This window comes from Cherax quadricarinatus, chromosome 34 (assembly GCF_038502225.1).
Source record: "Cherax quadricarinatus isolate ZL_2023a chromosome 34, ASM3850222v1, whole genome shotgun sequence".
NCBI lineage: Eukaryota > Metazoa > Arthropoda > Malacostraca > Decapoda > Parastacidae > Cherax > Cherax quadricarinatus.
In genome coordinates, this window is record NC_091325.1 from 1,445,432 (window position 1) to 1,457,570 (window position 12,139).

Here is a 12,139-nt window from a genome sequence, read left to right on the forward strand (position 1 = left end):
TGAGTGTAGGTACCGTCAGTAGACACAGCGAGAGTGTACATGAGTGTAGGTACCATCACTAGACACAGCTAGTGTACTTGAGTGTAGGTACCGTCACTAGACACAGCTAGTGTACATGAGTGTAGGTACCGTCACTAGACACAGCGAGTGTACATGAGTGTAGGTACCGTCACTAGACACAGCTAGTGTACATGAGTGTAGGTACCGTCACTAGACACAGCTAGTGTACATGAGTGTAGGTAGCATCACTAGACACAGCGAGTGTACATGAGTGTAGGTACCGTCACTAGACACAGCTAGTGTACATGAGTGTAGGTACCATCACTAGACACATCTAGTGTACATGAGTGTAGGTACCATCACTAGACACAGCTAGTGTACATGAGTGTAGGTACCGTCACCAGACACAGCTAGAGTGTACATGAGTGTAGGTACCGTCACTAGACACAGCTAGTGTACATGAGTGTAGGTACCGTCACTAGACACAGCTAGAGTGTACATGAGTGTAGGTACCGTCACTAGACACAGCTAGAGTGTACATGAGTGTAGGTACCGTCACCAGACACAGCTAGAGTGTACATGAGTGTAGGTACCGTCACTAGACACAGCGAGTGTACATGAGTGTAGGTACCGTCACTAGACACAGCTAGAGTGTACATAAGTGTAGGTACCGTAATTAGACACAGCTAGTGTACATTAGTGTAGATACCGTCACTAGACAGCTAATGTACATGAGTGTAGGTACCGTCACTAGACACAGCTAGAGTGTACATGAGTGTAGGTACCGTCACTAGACACAGCGAGAGTGTACATGAGTGTAGGTACCGTCACCAGACACAGCTAGAGTGTACATGAGTGTAGGTATCGTCACCAGACACAGCTAGTGTACATGAGTGTAGGTACCGTCACTAGACACAGCTAATGTACATGAGTGTAGGTACCGTCACTAGACACAGCGAGAGTGTACATGAGTGTAGGTACCGTCACCAGACACAGCTAGTGTACATGAGTGTAGGTACCGTCACTAGACACAGCGAGAGTGTACATGAGTGTAGGTACCGTCACCAGACACAGCTAGAGTGTACATGAGTGTAGGTATCGTCACCAGACACAGCTAATGTACATGAGTGTAGGTACCGTCACTAGACACAGCTAATGTACATGAGTGTAGGTACCATCACTAGACACAGCTAATGTACATGAGTGTAGGTACCGTCACTAGACACAGCTAGTGTACATGAGTGTAGGTACCGTCATTAGACACAGCGAGAGTGTACATGAATGTAGGTACCGTCACTAGATACAGCGAGTGTACATGAGTGTAGGTACCGTCACTAGACACAGCTAGTGTACATGAGTGTAGGTACCGTCATTAGACACAGCGAGAGTGTACATGAGTGTAGGTACCGTCACTAGACACAGCGAGAGTGTACATGAGTGTAGGTACCGTCACTAGACACAGCGAGAGTGTACATGAGTGTAGGTACCGTCACTAGATACAGCGAGTGTACATGAGTGTAGGTACCGTCACTAGACACAGCGAGAGTGTACATGAGTGTAGGTACCGTCACTAGACACAGCGAGAGTGTACATGAATGTAGGTACCGTCACTAGATACAGCGAGTGTACATGAGTGTAGGTACCGTCACTAGACACAGCGAGAGTGTACATGAGTGTAGGTACCGTCACTAGACACAGCGAGAGTGTACATGAGTGTAGGTACCGTCACTAGACACAGCGAGAGTGTACATGAGTGTAGGTACCGTCACTAGACACAGCGAGAGTGTACATGAGTGTAGGTACCGTCACTAGACACAGCGAGAGTGTACATGAGTGTAGGTACCGTCACTAGACACATGTGTGCGCCTCGCACTCTATAAGTTGAAAAACACTTGTGAATGGCACACTTGTTACAAACTATCAAACACCTGTGGGTTAGTAACCTTTCTGTATGGCCACGACAGATGTTACACACACACACACACAATCAGGAGTGATACAAACAAGAGCAGGGTAGCTCCAATTCCTCGGATCAAGAGCTCTTCACCGGCATGAAGGCACCTATGAAACCCAGCACTAATAACATTATTATTATTAATCTCTGAAGAGAGACCTTGATGAGGGTGCCTCATTTCTTTTTCTTCCTATTTTTCGGCTTTAATTTCCCTAGCGACTTGAGAACGCCTTATAAAATCGGCATCAAATTGTCAACATTTGTGTACGGTAACAAGGACTAAATTCTTGGAACAATTCACACGTTCACGTCCCCTGTGACCAAAGTTACTGAGTCTCATTCCCTGCGTCCTGGGATACCTGGAGTATGAGGAAATGGTATGACGATACCGACAAGATGTGGAAAAAGACACTTATGTACAGTAATTTAGGTGCTTTATCGTACTTATGTGTACCGTGAAGGTTATCTGTACATTCTCCAGGTCAGCAATTTCGCCTGCTTTGAAGGGGGCAGTTAGTGTACAGCAATATTCCAGCCTAGAGAGAACAAGCGATTTGAAGAGACTCATCATGGGCTTGGCGTTCCTAGTTTTGAAGGTTCTCATTATCCATCCTATCATTTTTCTAGCAGATGTGGTAGATACATTGTTGTGGTCTTTGAAGGTGAGATCCTCTGACATTATCACTCCCAAGCCCTTCACATTACTTTTTCGCTCTATTGTATGGTTAGAATTTGTTGTATACCCTGATACAGTTTTAATTTCCTCAAGTTTTCCATACAAGAGTAGTTAAAATTTCTCTTCACTGAATTTCATATACTTTTGAGTGGCCCATTTGAAGATTTGGTAGATGTCCGCTTGGAGTCTTTGCGTTGTCTTCGACGGAGGACATTATCATGGCAATTCGGGTGTCATCCGCAAAGGAAGACACGGAGCTATGGCTTACATCTCTGTCTATGTCAGATATGAGGATGAGGAATAAGATGGGAGCGAGTACTGCGTCTTGTGGAGGTGAGCTTTTCACCGTAGCTGCCTCAGACTTGACTCTGTTTACTAGTATTCTCTCTTGGTGTTCTATTTGTTAAGAAGTTATAGATCCATCTACCAACTTTTCCTGTTATTCCTTTATCACACATTTTGTGCACTATTACACCGTGGTCGCACTTGTCGAAGGCTTTCACAAGGTCTGTGTATACTACATCTGCATTTTGTTTATCCTCTATAGCATCCACGACCCTGTCATAGTGGTCCAGTAGTTGGGACAGTCAGGAGCGCCCTGCTCTAAACCCGTGATGCCCTGGGTTGTGTAACTGATGGGTATCTAGGTGGCTGGGGATCTTGCTTCTTGGAACCCTTTCAAAGATTTTATGATATGGGATGTTAGTGTTATCGGTCTGTAGTTCTTTGCAATTGCTTTTACTGCCACCTTTGTAGAGTAGGGCTATTTCTGTTGTTTTAGTGTGTGAGATGACCCCTATGTCCATGCTTCCTCTCCAAAGAAAGCTGAAGGCACGTGACAGGGGCTTCTTGCAGTTCTTGATAACTGGGTATCTCTTAAAGATTTGAATTAGATTTGGTCGGTGTATGTCCTAATTTACCATTCGTATTGAAAACACTGGCTATTTGTTTCTAAATAATGGGTTATGAATGCCTCTTTTGAGTCCCTTCAAATCTTATGCTGCGTTCTGTGGCTCGGTTAACAACACACTCGCCTTACTGTTTCCCCGGCACGGGTGGAAACGTAGGGCATCTTTCCTTACACCTGCTGTCACTGTTCACCTAGCGGTAAGTAGGTACCTGGGTGTTAGTCGACTGGTGTGGGTGGCATTCTCAGGGACAAAATTAAATGACCACAATGGGTGGCTATCCTTCCCTACCCAGGATTATCCTGGGTGGCTAACTTTCCTTACCCAGGGATAAAAATCAAAACAAAATCTTATTTTATTCCAGTCGCGTGCACTGAGGCACAGGAAACTGGCGTTATAGAATACTGGATATTTTCCTCCAGTTGTCTGCGAGAGAGAGAGAGAGAGAGAGAGAGAGAGAGAGAGAGAGAGAGAGAGAGAGAGAGAGAGAGAGAGAGAGAGAGAGAGAGAGAGAGAGAGAGAGAGAGAGAGTACGCTCCACTTTCTTGGTTCGCCTGCCCCCCCTCTCATCTGCGACTGCTTGACAGAGTAGAGAACAGAGCAAGACGTCTCATCTCTCGCCTGGACCCATCCTGGATAGATCTGTCATATCAGCAGAGCCTTCAACATAGGAGGGATGTGGGTGGCCTTACTGTTATGTACAAGGCCAATATTGTCAAAGTGCCACACTTGGATCCACTTCGAGGACAGCGTGAAACAAACTTTTATGCCACAAGACGGGCAGAAAGCAGCAACTACACTCTGGCTGTACCCTTCTCCAGAACATCACTCCATCTGAGATCATATATACCCAGGATGACTCGAGTATGGAACACATTCGTACAGGATAATGATGTCAGCGAGATAAAGTCAGTTGATCACATGAAAATGCTGGCCCACAGATGGCTCCAACTTCATCCTGTTCCCTACTTGTATGTCTCATAACAATAAAAATGCTTTCCAATGAGCTGATGTAGGTAACAGCTCTTGGCTTGCCAATAAAGTTAGGAATCTTTAACCTGTAAATAGCTTGTCAATAAAGCTAGGGATCCTTAACCTTGTCAAACCCTGTGTAAAAAAAAAAAAAAAAAAAGATAGAGAGAGAGAGAGAGAGAATGGTCGTGAGATTGTCTTGAGGGAATGACACATCACGGATGTTCTCGTTCGTGACCTTGAGGAGGAGGTGGAAGAGGAGGGGAGGTGACGGAGGAGGTGGAAGAGAAGGGGAGGTAGTAGAGGAGGAGAAAGAAGAGAAGATGGAGAAGGGAAGATGGTGGTGGTGGAGGAGGAGAAGGAGAAGAAGGAGAAGGAGGAGAAGGAGAAGGAGAAGGAGGAGAAGGAGAAGGAGAAGGAAGAAGCTGGGAAATAGGGGGAAGGAGGGTTAATGTAGTATTCATGCGCCAGAGAATGTCATGGCCGGGGTGTGCGTTTAGGAGGGCATGTATACAGGCAGACTGGCATGTATATAGGCAGGCAGGCAGGCAGGCAGGCAGGCAGGCAGGCAGGCAGGCAGGCAAGTAGACAGGCAGGCAAACAGATAGGCAGACAAGCAGGCAGGCAGGCAAGCAGACAGCCAGGCAGGCAAGCAGATAGGCAGGCAGGCAAGCAGATAGCCATGCAGGCAAGGAGATAGCCAGGCAGGCAAGGAGATAGCCAGGCAGGCAAGGAGACAGCCAGGCAGGCAAGGAGATAGCCAGGCAGGCAAGGAGACAGCCAGGCAGGAAAGGAGATAGCCAGGCAGGCAAGGAGATAGCCAGGCAGGCAAGGAGACACCCAGGCAGGCAAGGAGATAGCCAGGCAGGCAAGCAGATAGCCAGGCAGACAAGCAGATAGCCAGGCAGGCAAGCAAACAGCCAGGCAGGCAAGCAAACAGCCAGGCAGGCAAGCAGACAGCCAGGCAGGCAAGCAGATAGCCAGGCAGGCAAGCAAACAGCCAGGCAGGCAAGCAGATAGCCAGGCAGACAAACAGATAGCCAGGCAGGCAAGCAAACAGCCAGGCAGGCAAGCAAACAGCCAGGCAGGCAAGCAGATAGCCAAGCAGGCAAGCAGATAGCCAGGCAGGCAAGCAAACAGCCAGGCAGGGAAGGAGATAGCCAGGCAGGCAAGCAGATAGTCATGCAGGCAAGCAGATAGCCATGCAGGCAAGCAGACAAGCAGACAGCCAGGCAGGCAAGCAGAGTTGCCCTACCTGTCGAGTGAGAGCGGCCACGTCGTCCTTGGTGAGCTGAGTATCCCAGGTCTCCTTCAGGTAGTTACTGATCTCCTGACGGACGTATGGGAACAGCTCCTCCTGTTGACAAGCAATCACCAGCTTCACACCACTATATGATCATACTCTGATGATGATGATGATGATTATTGTAATAATAATAATAATAATAATAAAGAAGCAGCAATGTTTTCAGTTGTACAGGACTGAGAACTCTCTCTCTCACATTCACACACACACACACACACACACACACACACACACACACACACACACACACACACACACAATGACTGTAACACCATGACTAACAGCTGTTTGCTGCGTTACTGAACACTTGACATAGTACTTCCGGTGCGATACTACGGGGCGTATCCGGTAAGATAGCTCTCTCTTTATGTGTGTGTATATATATATATATATATATATATATATATATATATATATATATATATATATATATATATATATATGAGAGAGAGAGAGGAATGGAATGAACTAGCGGTTAATGCTAACTACCTGTCAATGTTGTAAGAGTGAAGTCAACAGTCGTTCCAAAAAGCAGGTCCCTTGTGGGAGCTGCCAGAGCCTTCAGTAGCACCTGCTCAGTATACATCTGTCAGTCAAGGATGCTGGGTCAGCCCAAACTGTTTAACATGTAAGAGAATGTGATAATAAGTAATACTGGCCAGTAAGGTATGCGGTAATGTAGTATAGCGAGAGAAGACACTCGCTTCTTTGTTCAGGAACTCACTAATCCCACACTAAACCCACGCGGACCGTCATATACATTCAGTAGATGAGGCATTCTGAAGTCAAAAAATTCCTGATGTCTATTCAGTAACTACATCAAGAGGATCAGTTAACGAGGCAACTACGTCAATAATGGTAGTAGCGGTAGATGTACCACTATTACTCCACTACCACTGTGAGTGGTAGTGGAGTAACAGGGTAATTTAAGATAAAAACTATAATAATTTAGTAGAGGTAGTTGTAGTCAATGTCTTCCATCCAGTTCTTTCCTTCATGCCATTTTCCCAATACGGTATGGTACATTTTTTCCTTGTTTTCGTGCGGGCAGTGGCCAAACTCGTTGTTGCGAGGCCTCTCTTAGATATATATTTTCAGCACGTTATTTATAACCCCTTTATTTATTCCTGTCTTCCATTTGTACACTTCAATCATACCCTCCCTAATTCTACGCCTCTGTGGATTCCAAGTCCTTTGCTGTCTCCCAGGTACTTTCTGTAAGTCTCCGTCTGTCTCAACTTCAGTTCCCTGCTTCCGTACTTCAGGATGGGCCAGCTATTGAGAGCCTTCATGTGTTGTCACTCGTTACTGACTTAAGGGGCACGTAAGTTCCCCCATCTAATAACATGTTCATTTTTCCACTATAATCTACCTTGTCCATAATTACTATCACATTTGCTTTGTCTGTTTTGTAAGGTGAAGTCTAGGATATTTCCTTAATTCATGGTATAACTTAACAAATCTTTGAGGACATTTGTGTTGGAGAGGTCTGAGCAAAGCTCAGGATCTAGGAAAGATCCTAGACTTGACCTTAGGAAACAGACAAAGCAAATGTGATAGTTATTATGGACGAGGTAAATTATAGTGGAAAAATTAACATGTTATTAGGAGACGGGGGAACTTAGGTGCCTCTTAACGTGGTAACCATACTGGACGTCTCTTGTGTATCAGTGGTAGTCCCTATACATCAATGAAATCCCTGGCGGCCAAAACTTCTATATAAATGCCATAAACCGCATAGTGTAACTTATTCACATACGTATGTTTTTTGTAGATAAAACGTGTTTAATAAAAGGTCTGTTTTTGCTATTTTTGTGTCTAGTACTGTATAGCCCTTGTGGCTTAGCGCTTCTTTTTGATTATAATAATTGTGTCTAGTAGCCACAGGTACTTGCAGCCAAAGTGCTTTTTGTGAAGCATGCAGATGTACTGTTCATCAGGTAATGATATAAATCATGATTTTATTGCATTGCTTATCAATACATATTCGTGCAGAGTTGCTAATATTGACAACTAGTGTAAATCAGCTGACTTGAGTTACGTGATTCCATAACCTCAGTAGTCTTAATTAGTAACAATGTAATGTAGCTGTTTACAGACTTGTCGATGACGCACTCTCATACAATGTTAAGATAACACACAGCGGATGAGCGAGTTGTCCAGCTACTGATTGTAGTCTCCACCTTCAAACATTCATGTCAAAGACTGCTCGCATAAATACCACCTTCAACCTACTTACCCTATTCTTCTCTTCTTATAATTATTATTATTATTATTATTATTATTATTATTTGGGGGGAAAGGGAGGCAGTCAGGTCTGACCACTGACAAATTACCTAAGACCAGGAGCGTCCAACATGCTTCCCGCCTGAAATTTTTTGCAACATATTTTCTACCTAAATTGAACATGAGAAAATAAAAATGAAGGCACACTGCAGTAGACCTATTGGCTCATGTAGGTAGGTCTAACTCCCAACCACTCTGGATTGGGGAGGTAATCAGGAATGATTAAAAGACATAGTTTGAGTCCTTCAACAGTATCAAGGCCCCCCATTGAAGAGATAGCAAGGAGTAGAAGTAGAGAAATGGTAGAAATAGAGGTAGCAGTAGTACAAGGATTTAACTATAGAGCTTTTCACAATGAAGGTCTCTCGTTTGCTTACTGGTAACTAGTGCTTTTTGGATCCCTTCTTGTCAATAATGAAGATCGATCTGGCCACTGTTCCAATTTTTAAAACATTTTGTAACTCATTACACCATGGCTAGTTGTCGAAAGAGTTCGTGATGTTTGTGTAAATTACGCGAGTGTTTTTGCTTGTTCAATGGGACCATAACCCACACAGCTGCTAAACCATGAAAGGTATGCTTGATTGTATCCTCTTTGCCATCCTGAAGAATATGACAGAATATGACAAAAAATATGCTCTGTGGAGTATGACGGAAAAAGCTGTCACATGTAGTATGACAAGAAAACTGTCTTGTGATTGTGACAGGAAACACATCGTCTGTGGAATATAAGAGGAAACCATCCTTTATGGAATGACAGGAAAACCATCCAGTGACCAAGTATAACACCTATGATAGAGAATGACAGGAAAATCATCCAGTGATAGAATATGGCAGGAAAACCATCCTGTGGAGAATGACAGGGATATATCCTGTAGGTCAATGTGGAGTTTGGGTCCTGGTCAGATCTCGCGCATTTTATTATAATGCAACATATAATTATGCTATGTATACGCTGGCAGCAATTGTTATTTTTGTGCAGTTTTTTAGTTTGAGAGATATTAGCAAAAATAATACATTTGACGTAAGAGGCACATCAACAACGTGCAGCGCACCAGGTCAGTCACAGCAACCTGAACAGACGCATCGAATGTAAAAAACACAATATAAACAAAAACACATCGAATGTAAACAAAAACACATCGAATGTAAAGAAGAGCACATCGAATGTAAACAAAAACACATTGAATGTAAACAGAAGCACATCGAGTGTAAACAGACATCGAATGTGAATCAAGGCGCGCCACTCCCATATCTACTGCTGGCAGAATATAGCTTAGTTACGTCAGGTTACATTAGGTTGAGTTGTCTTGGGTTTCATTAGGTCAGGCAACGTTTCGTATCATTTCTACAAAAATAACACCACCTAATGTTGGACATATTAAGGAATAAATTAACGATAAACTCAGACCAGGACCTAGTCTCAATGTAAATAACCCAGTTCACTTTATGCCTGTTGTACCTGTTTTTTTTTATTGTAAATGATTTTCAAGCAGATGAGTTGCTTAGTTGTTTTAATTTATAAGGATATATTCATAAATAATTTCTATTGTCTTACAGCTAGGCTTTAAATAATAAGATATTATAAGGTTCCTATGGAAATGTCACTTCGTCTGACTTTTCAAGGGGGTTATGCTAGGTAATTTACACGTGTTACTCTGTATAATAATTGTAGTCACTTCAATTTTGTGTGACTGTACTTACGTATACCTGTACCTAAATAAACTTATTTGGAGTAGCAGCACACTGTGGATGTACTCAAGTTAGCTGACTAATAGGTCATCAATGTATATACTAACTGTCACCTCCCAGTTATCCTCACACATCTGCTGCCAACCACCTCTGCTGAAATAATAATCATGCTATGTACTGGACTGAGAAAAATCTCTCAAGTTTAAATAAGATGTTACACGGATCCCAGTAGAAATAAGTCACTTTGACTTCTTTTTGGATAATCTTAGGTAATTTACACTATATATGATGATGTACTTATAGTGTACCTGTGCCTAAATAAACTTAGTGGATGTGCTGTGTGAAGCCCCACAACTCATCACTTTAAACAAACATATAAGTTTATTAATATTACTCTCTCTGTTTTATGGCCAAAAATATTCATTTTCATCCTTGGACACAGATGAAGGTATTGCTGAAAATAATATAAAATAAAGACAATTTAGAGGTCAGTCCCTCAGCCAGGCTGAGGGACTGACCTCCTCCAAAGTTGAGGGACTGACCTCCAAGGTTGAGGGACTGACCACCTCCAAGATTGAGGGACTGACCACCTCCAAGGTTGAGGGACTGACCACCTCCAAGGTTGAGGGACTAACCACCTCCAAGGTTGAAGGGCTGACCACCTCCAAGGTTGAGGGACTGACAACCTCCAAGGTTGAGAGACTGACCTCCTCCAAGGTTGAAGGACTGACCACCTCCAAGGTTGAGGAACTGACCACCTCCAAGGTTGAGGGACTGACCACCTCCAAGGTTGAGGGACTGACCACCTCCAAGGTTGAAGGACTGACCACCTCCAATGGTGAGGGACTGACCACCTCCAAGGATGAGGGACTGACCACCTCCAAGGTTGAAGGACTGACCACCTCCAAGGGTGAGGGACTGACCACCTCCAAGGATGAGGGACTGACCACCTCCAAGGTTGAGGGACTGACCACCTCCAAGGTTGAGGGACTGACCATCTCCAAGGTTGAGGGACTGACCACCTCCAAGGTTGAGGGACTGACCACCTCCAAGGATGAGGGACTGACCACCTCCAAGGATGAGGGACTGACCACCTCCAAGGTTGAGGGGCTGACCACCTCCAAGGTTGAGAGGCTGACCACCTCCAAGGTTGAGGGACTGACCACCTCCAAGGTTGAGGGACTGACCACCTCCAAGGATGAGGGACTGACCACCTCCAAGGTTGAGGGACTGATCACCTCCAAGGTTGAGGGACTGACCACCTTCAAGGTTGAGGGACTGACCACCTCCAAGGTTGACGGACTGACCACCTCCAAGGTTGAAGGGCTGACCACCTCCAAGGTTGAGGGACTGACCACCTCCAAGGTTGAGGGACTGACCACCTCCAAGGTTGAGGGACTGACCACCTCCAAGGTTGAGGGACTGACCACCTGCAAGGTTGAAGGACTGACCACCTCCAAGGTTGAGGGACTGACCACCTCAAAGGTTGAAGGACTGACCACCTCCAAGTTTGAGGGACTGACCACCTCGAAGGTTGAAGGAATGACCACCTCCAAGTTTGAAGGACTGACCACCTCCAAGGTTGAAGGACTGACCACCTCCAAGGTTGAAGGACTGACCACCTCCAAGGTTGAAGGACTGACCACCTCCAAGGTTGAAGGACTGACCACCTCCAAGGTTGAGGGACTGACCACCTCCAAGGTTGAGGGACTGACCACCTCCAAGGTTGAAGGACTGACCACCTCCAAGGTTGAGGGACTGACCACCTCCAAGGTTGAAGGACTGACCACCTCCAAGGTTGAAGGACTGACCACCTCCAAGGTTGAGGGACTGACCACCTCCAAGATTGAGGGACTGACCACCTCCAAGGTTGAAGGACTGACCACCTCCAAGGTTGAGGGACTGACCACCTCTAAGGTTGAAGGACTGACCACCTCCATGGTTGAGGGACTGACCACCTCCAAGATTGAAGGGCTGACCACCTCCAAGGTTGAAGGACTGACCACCTCCAAGGTTGAAGGACTGACCACCTCCAAGGTGAAGGGACTGATGACCTCCAAGGTTGAAGGGCTGACCACCTCCAAGGTTGAGGGACTGACCACCTCCAAGGTTGAGGGACTGACCACCTCCAAGGTTGAGGGACTGACCACCTCCAAGGATGAAGGAATGACCACCTCCAAGTTTGAAGGACTGACCACCTCCAAGGTTGAAGGACTGACCACCTCCAAGGTTGAGGGACTGACCACCTCCAAGGTTGAGGGACTGACCACCTCCAAGGATGAGGGACTGACCACCTCCAAGGTTGAGGGACTGATCACCTCCAAGGTTGAGGGACTGACCACCTT

At 45.3% G+C, this 12,139-nt stretch overlaps 1 protein-coding gene across 4 annotated transcripts in view; it reads right to left on the reverse strand.

Moving 5' to 3' along the window:
- Positions 1-12,139, reverse strand: part of Enoph (enolase-phosphatase E1) — a 45,258-nt gene that overhangs the window by 30,749 nt on the left and 2,370 nt on the right. For 3 of the 4 annotated variants that reach the window (XM_053783513.2, XM_053783515.2, XM_070091090.1), the window contains exon 2: positions 5,766-5,867. The exons of the other annotated variant lie outside the window; for it this stretch is intronic. In XM_053783513.2, coding sequence (XP_053639488.1) covers positions 5,766-5,867 — 102 coding nt within the window. The remainder of the gene's footprint in view (positions 1-5,765; positions 5,868-12,139) is intronic. 4 annotated transcript variants of the gene reach the window in all.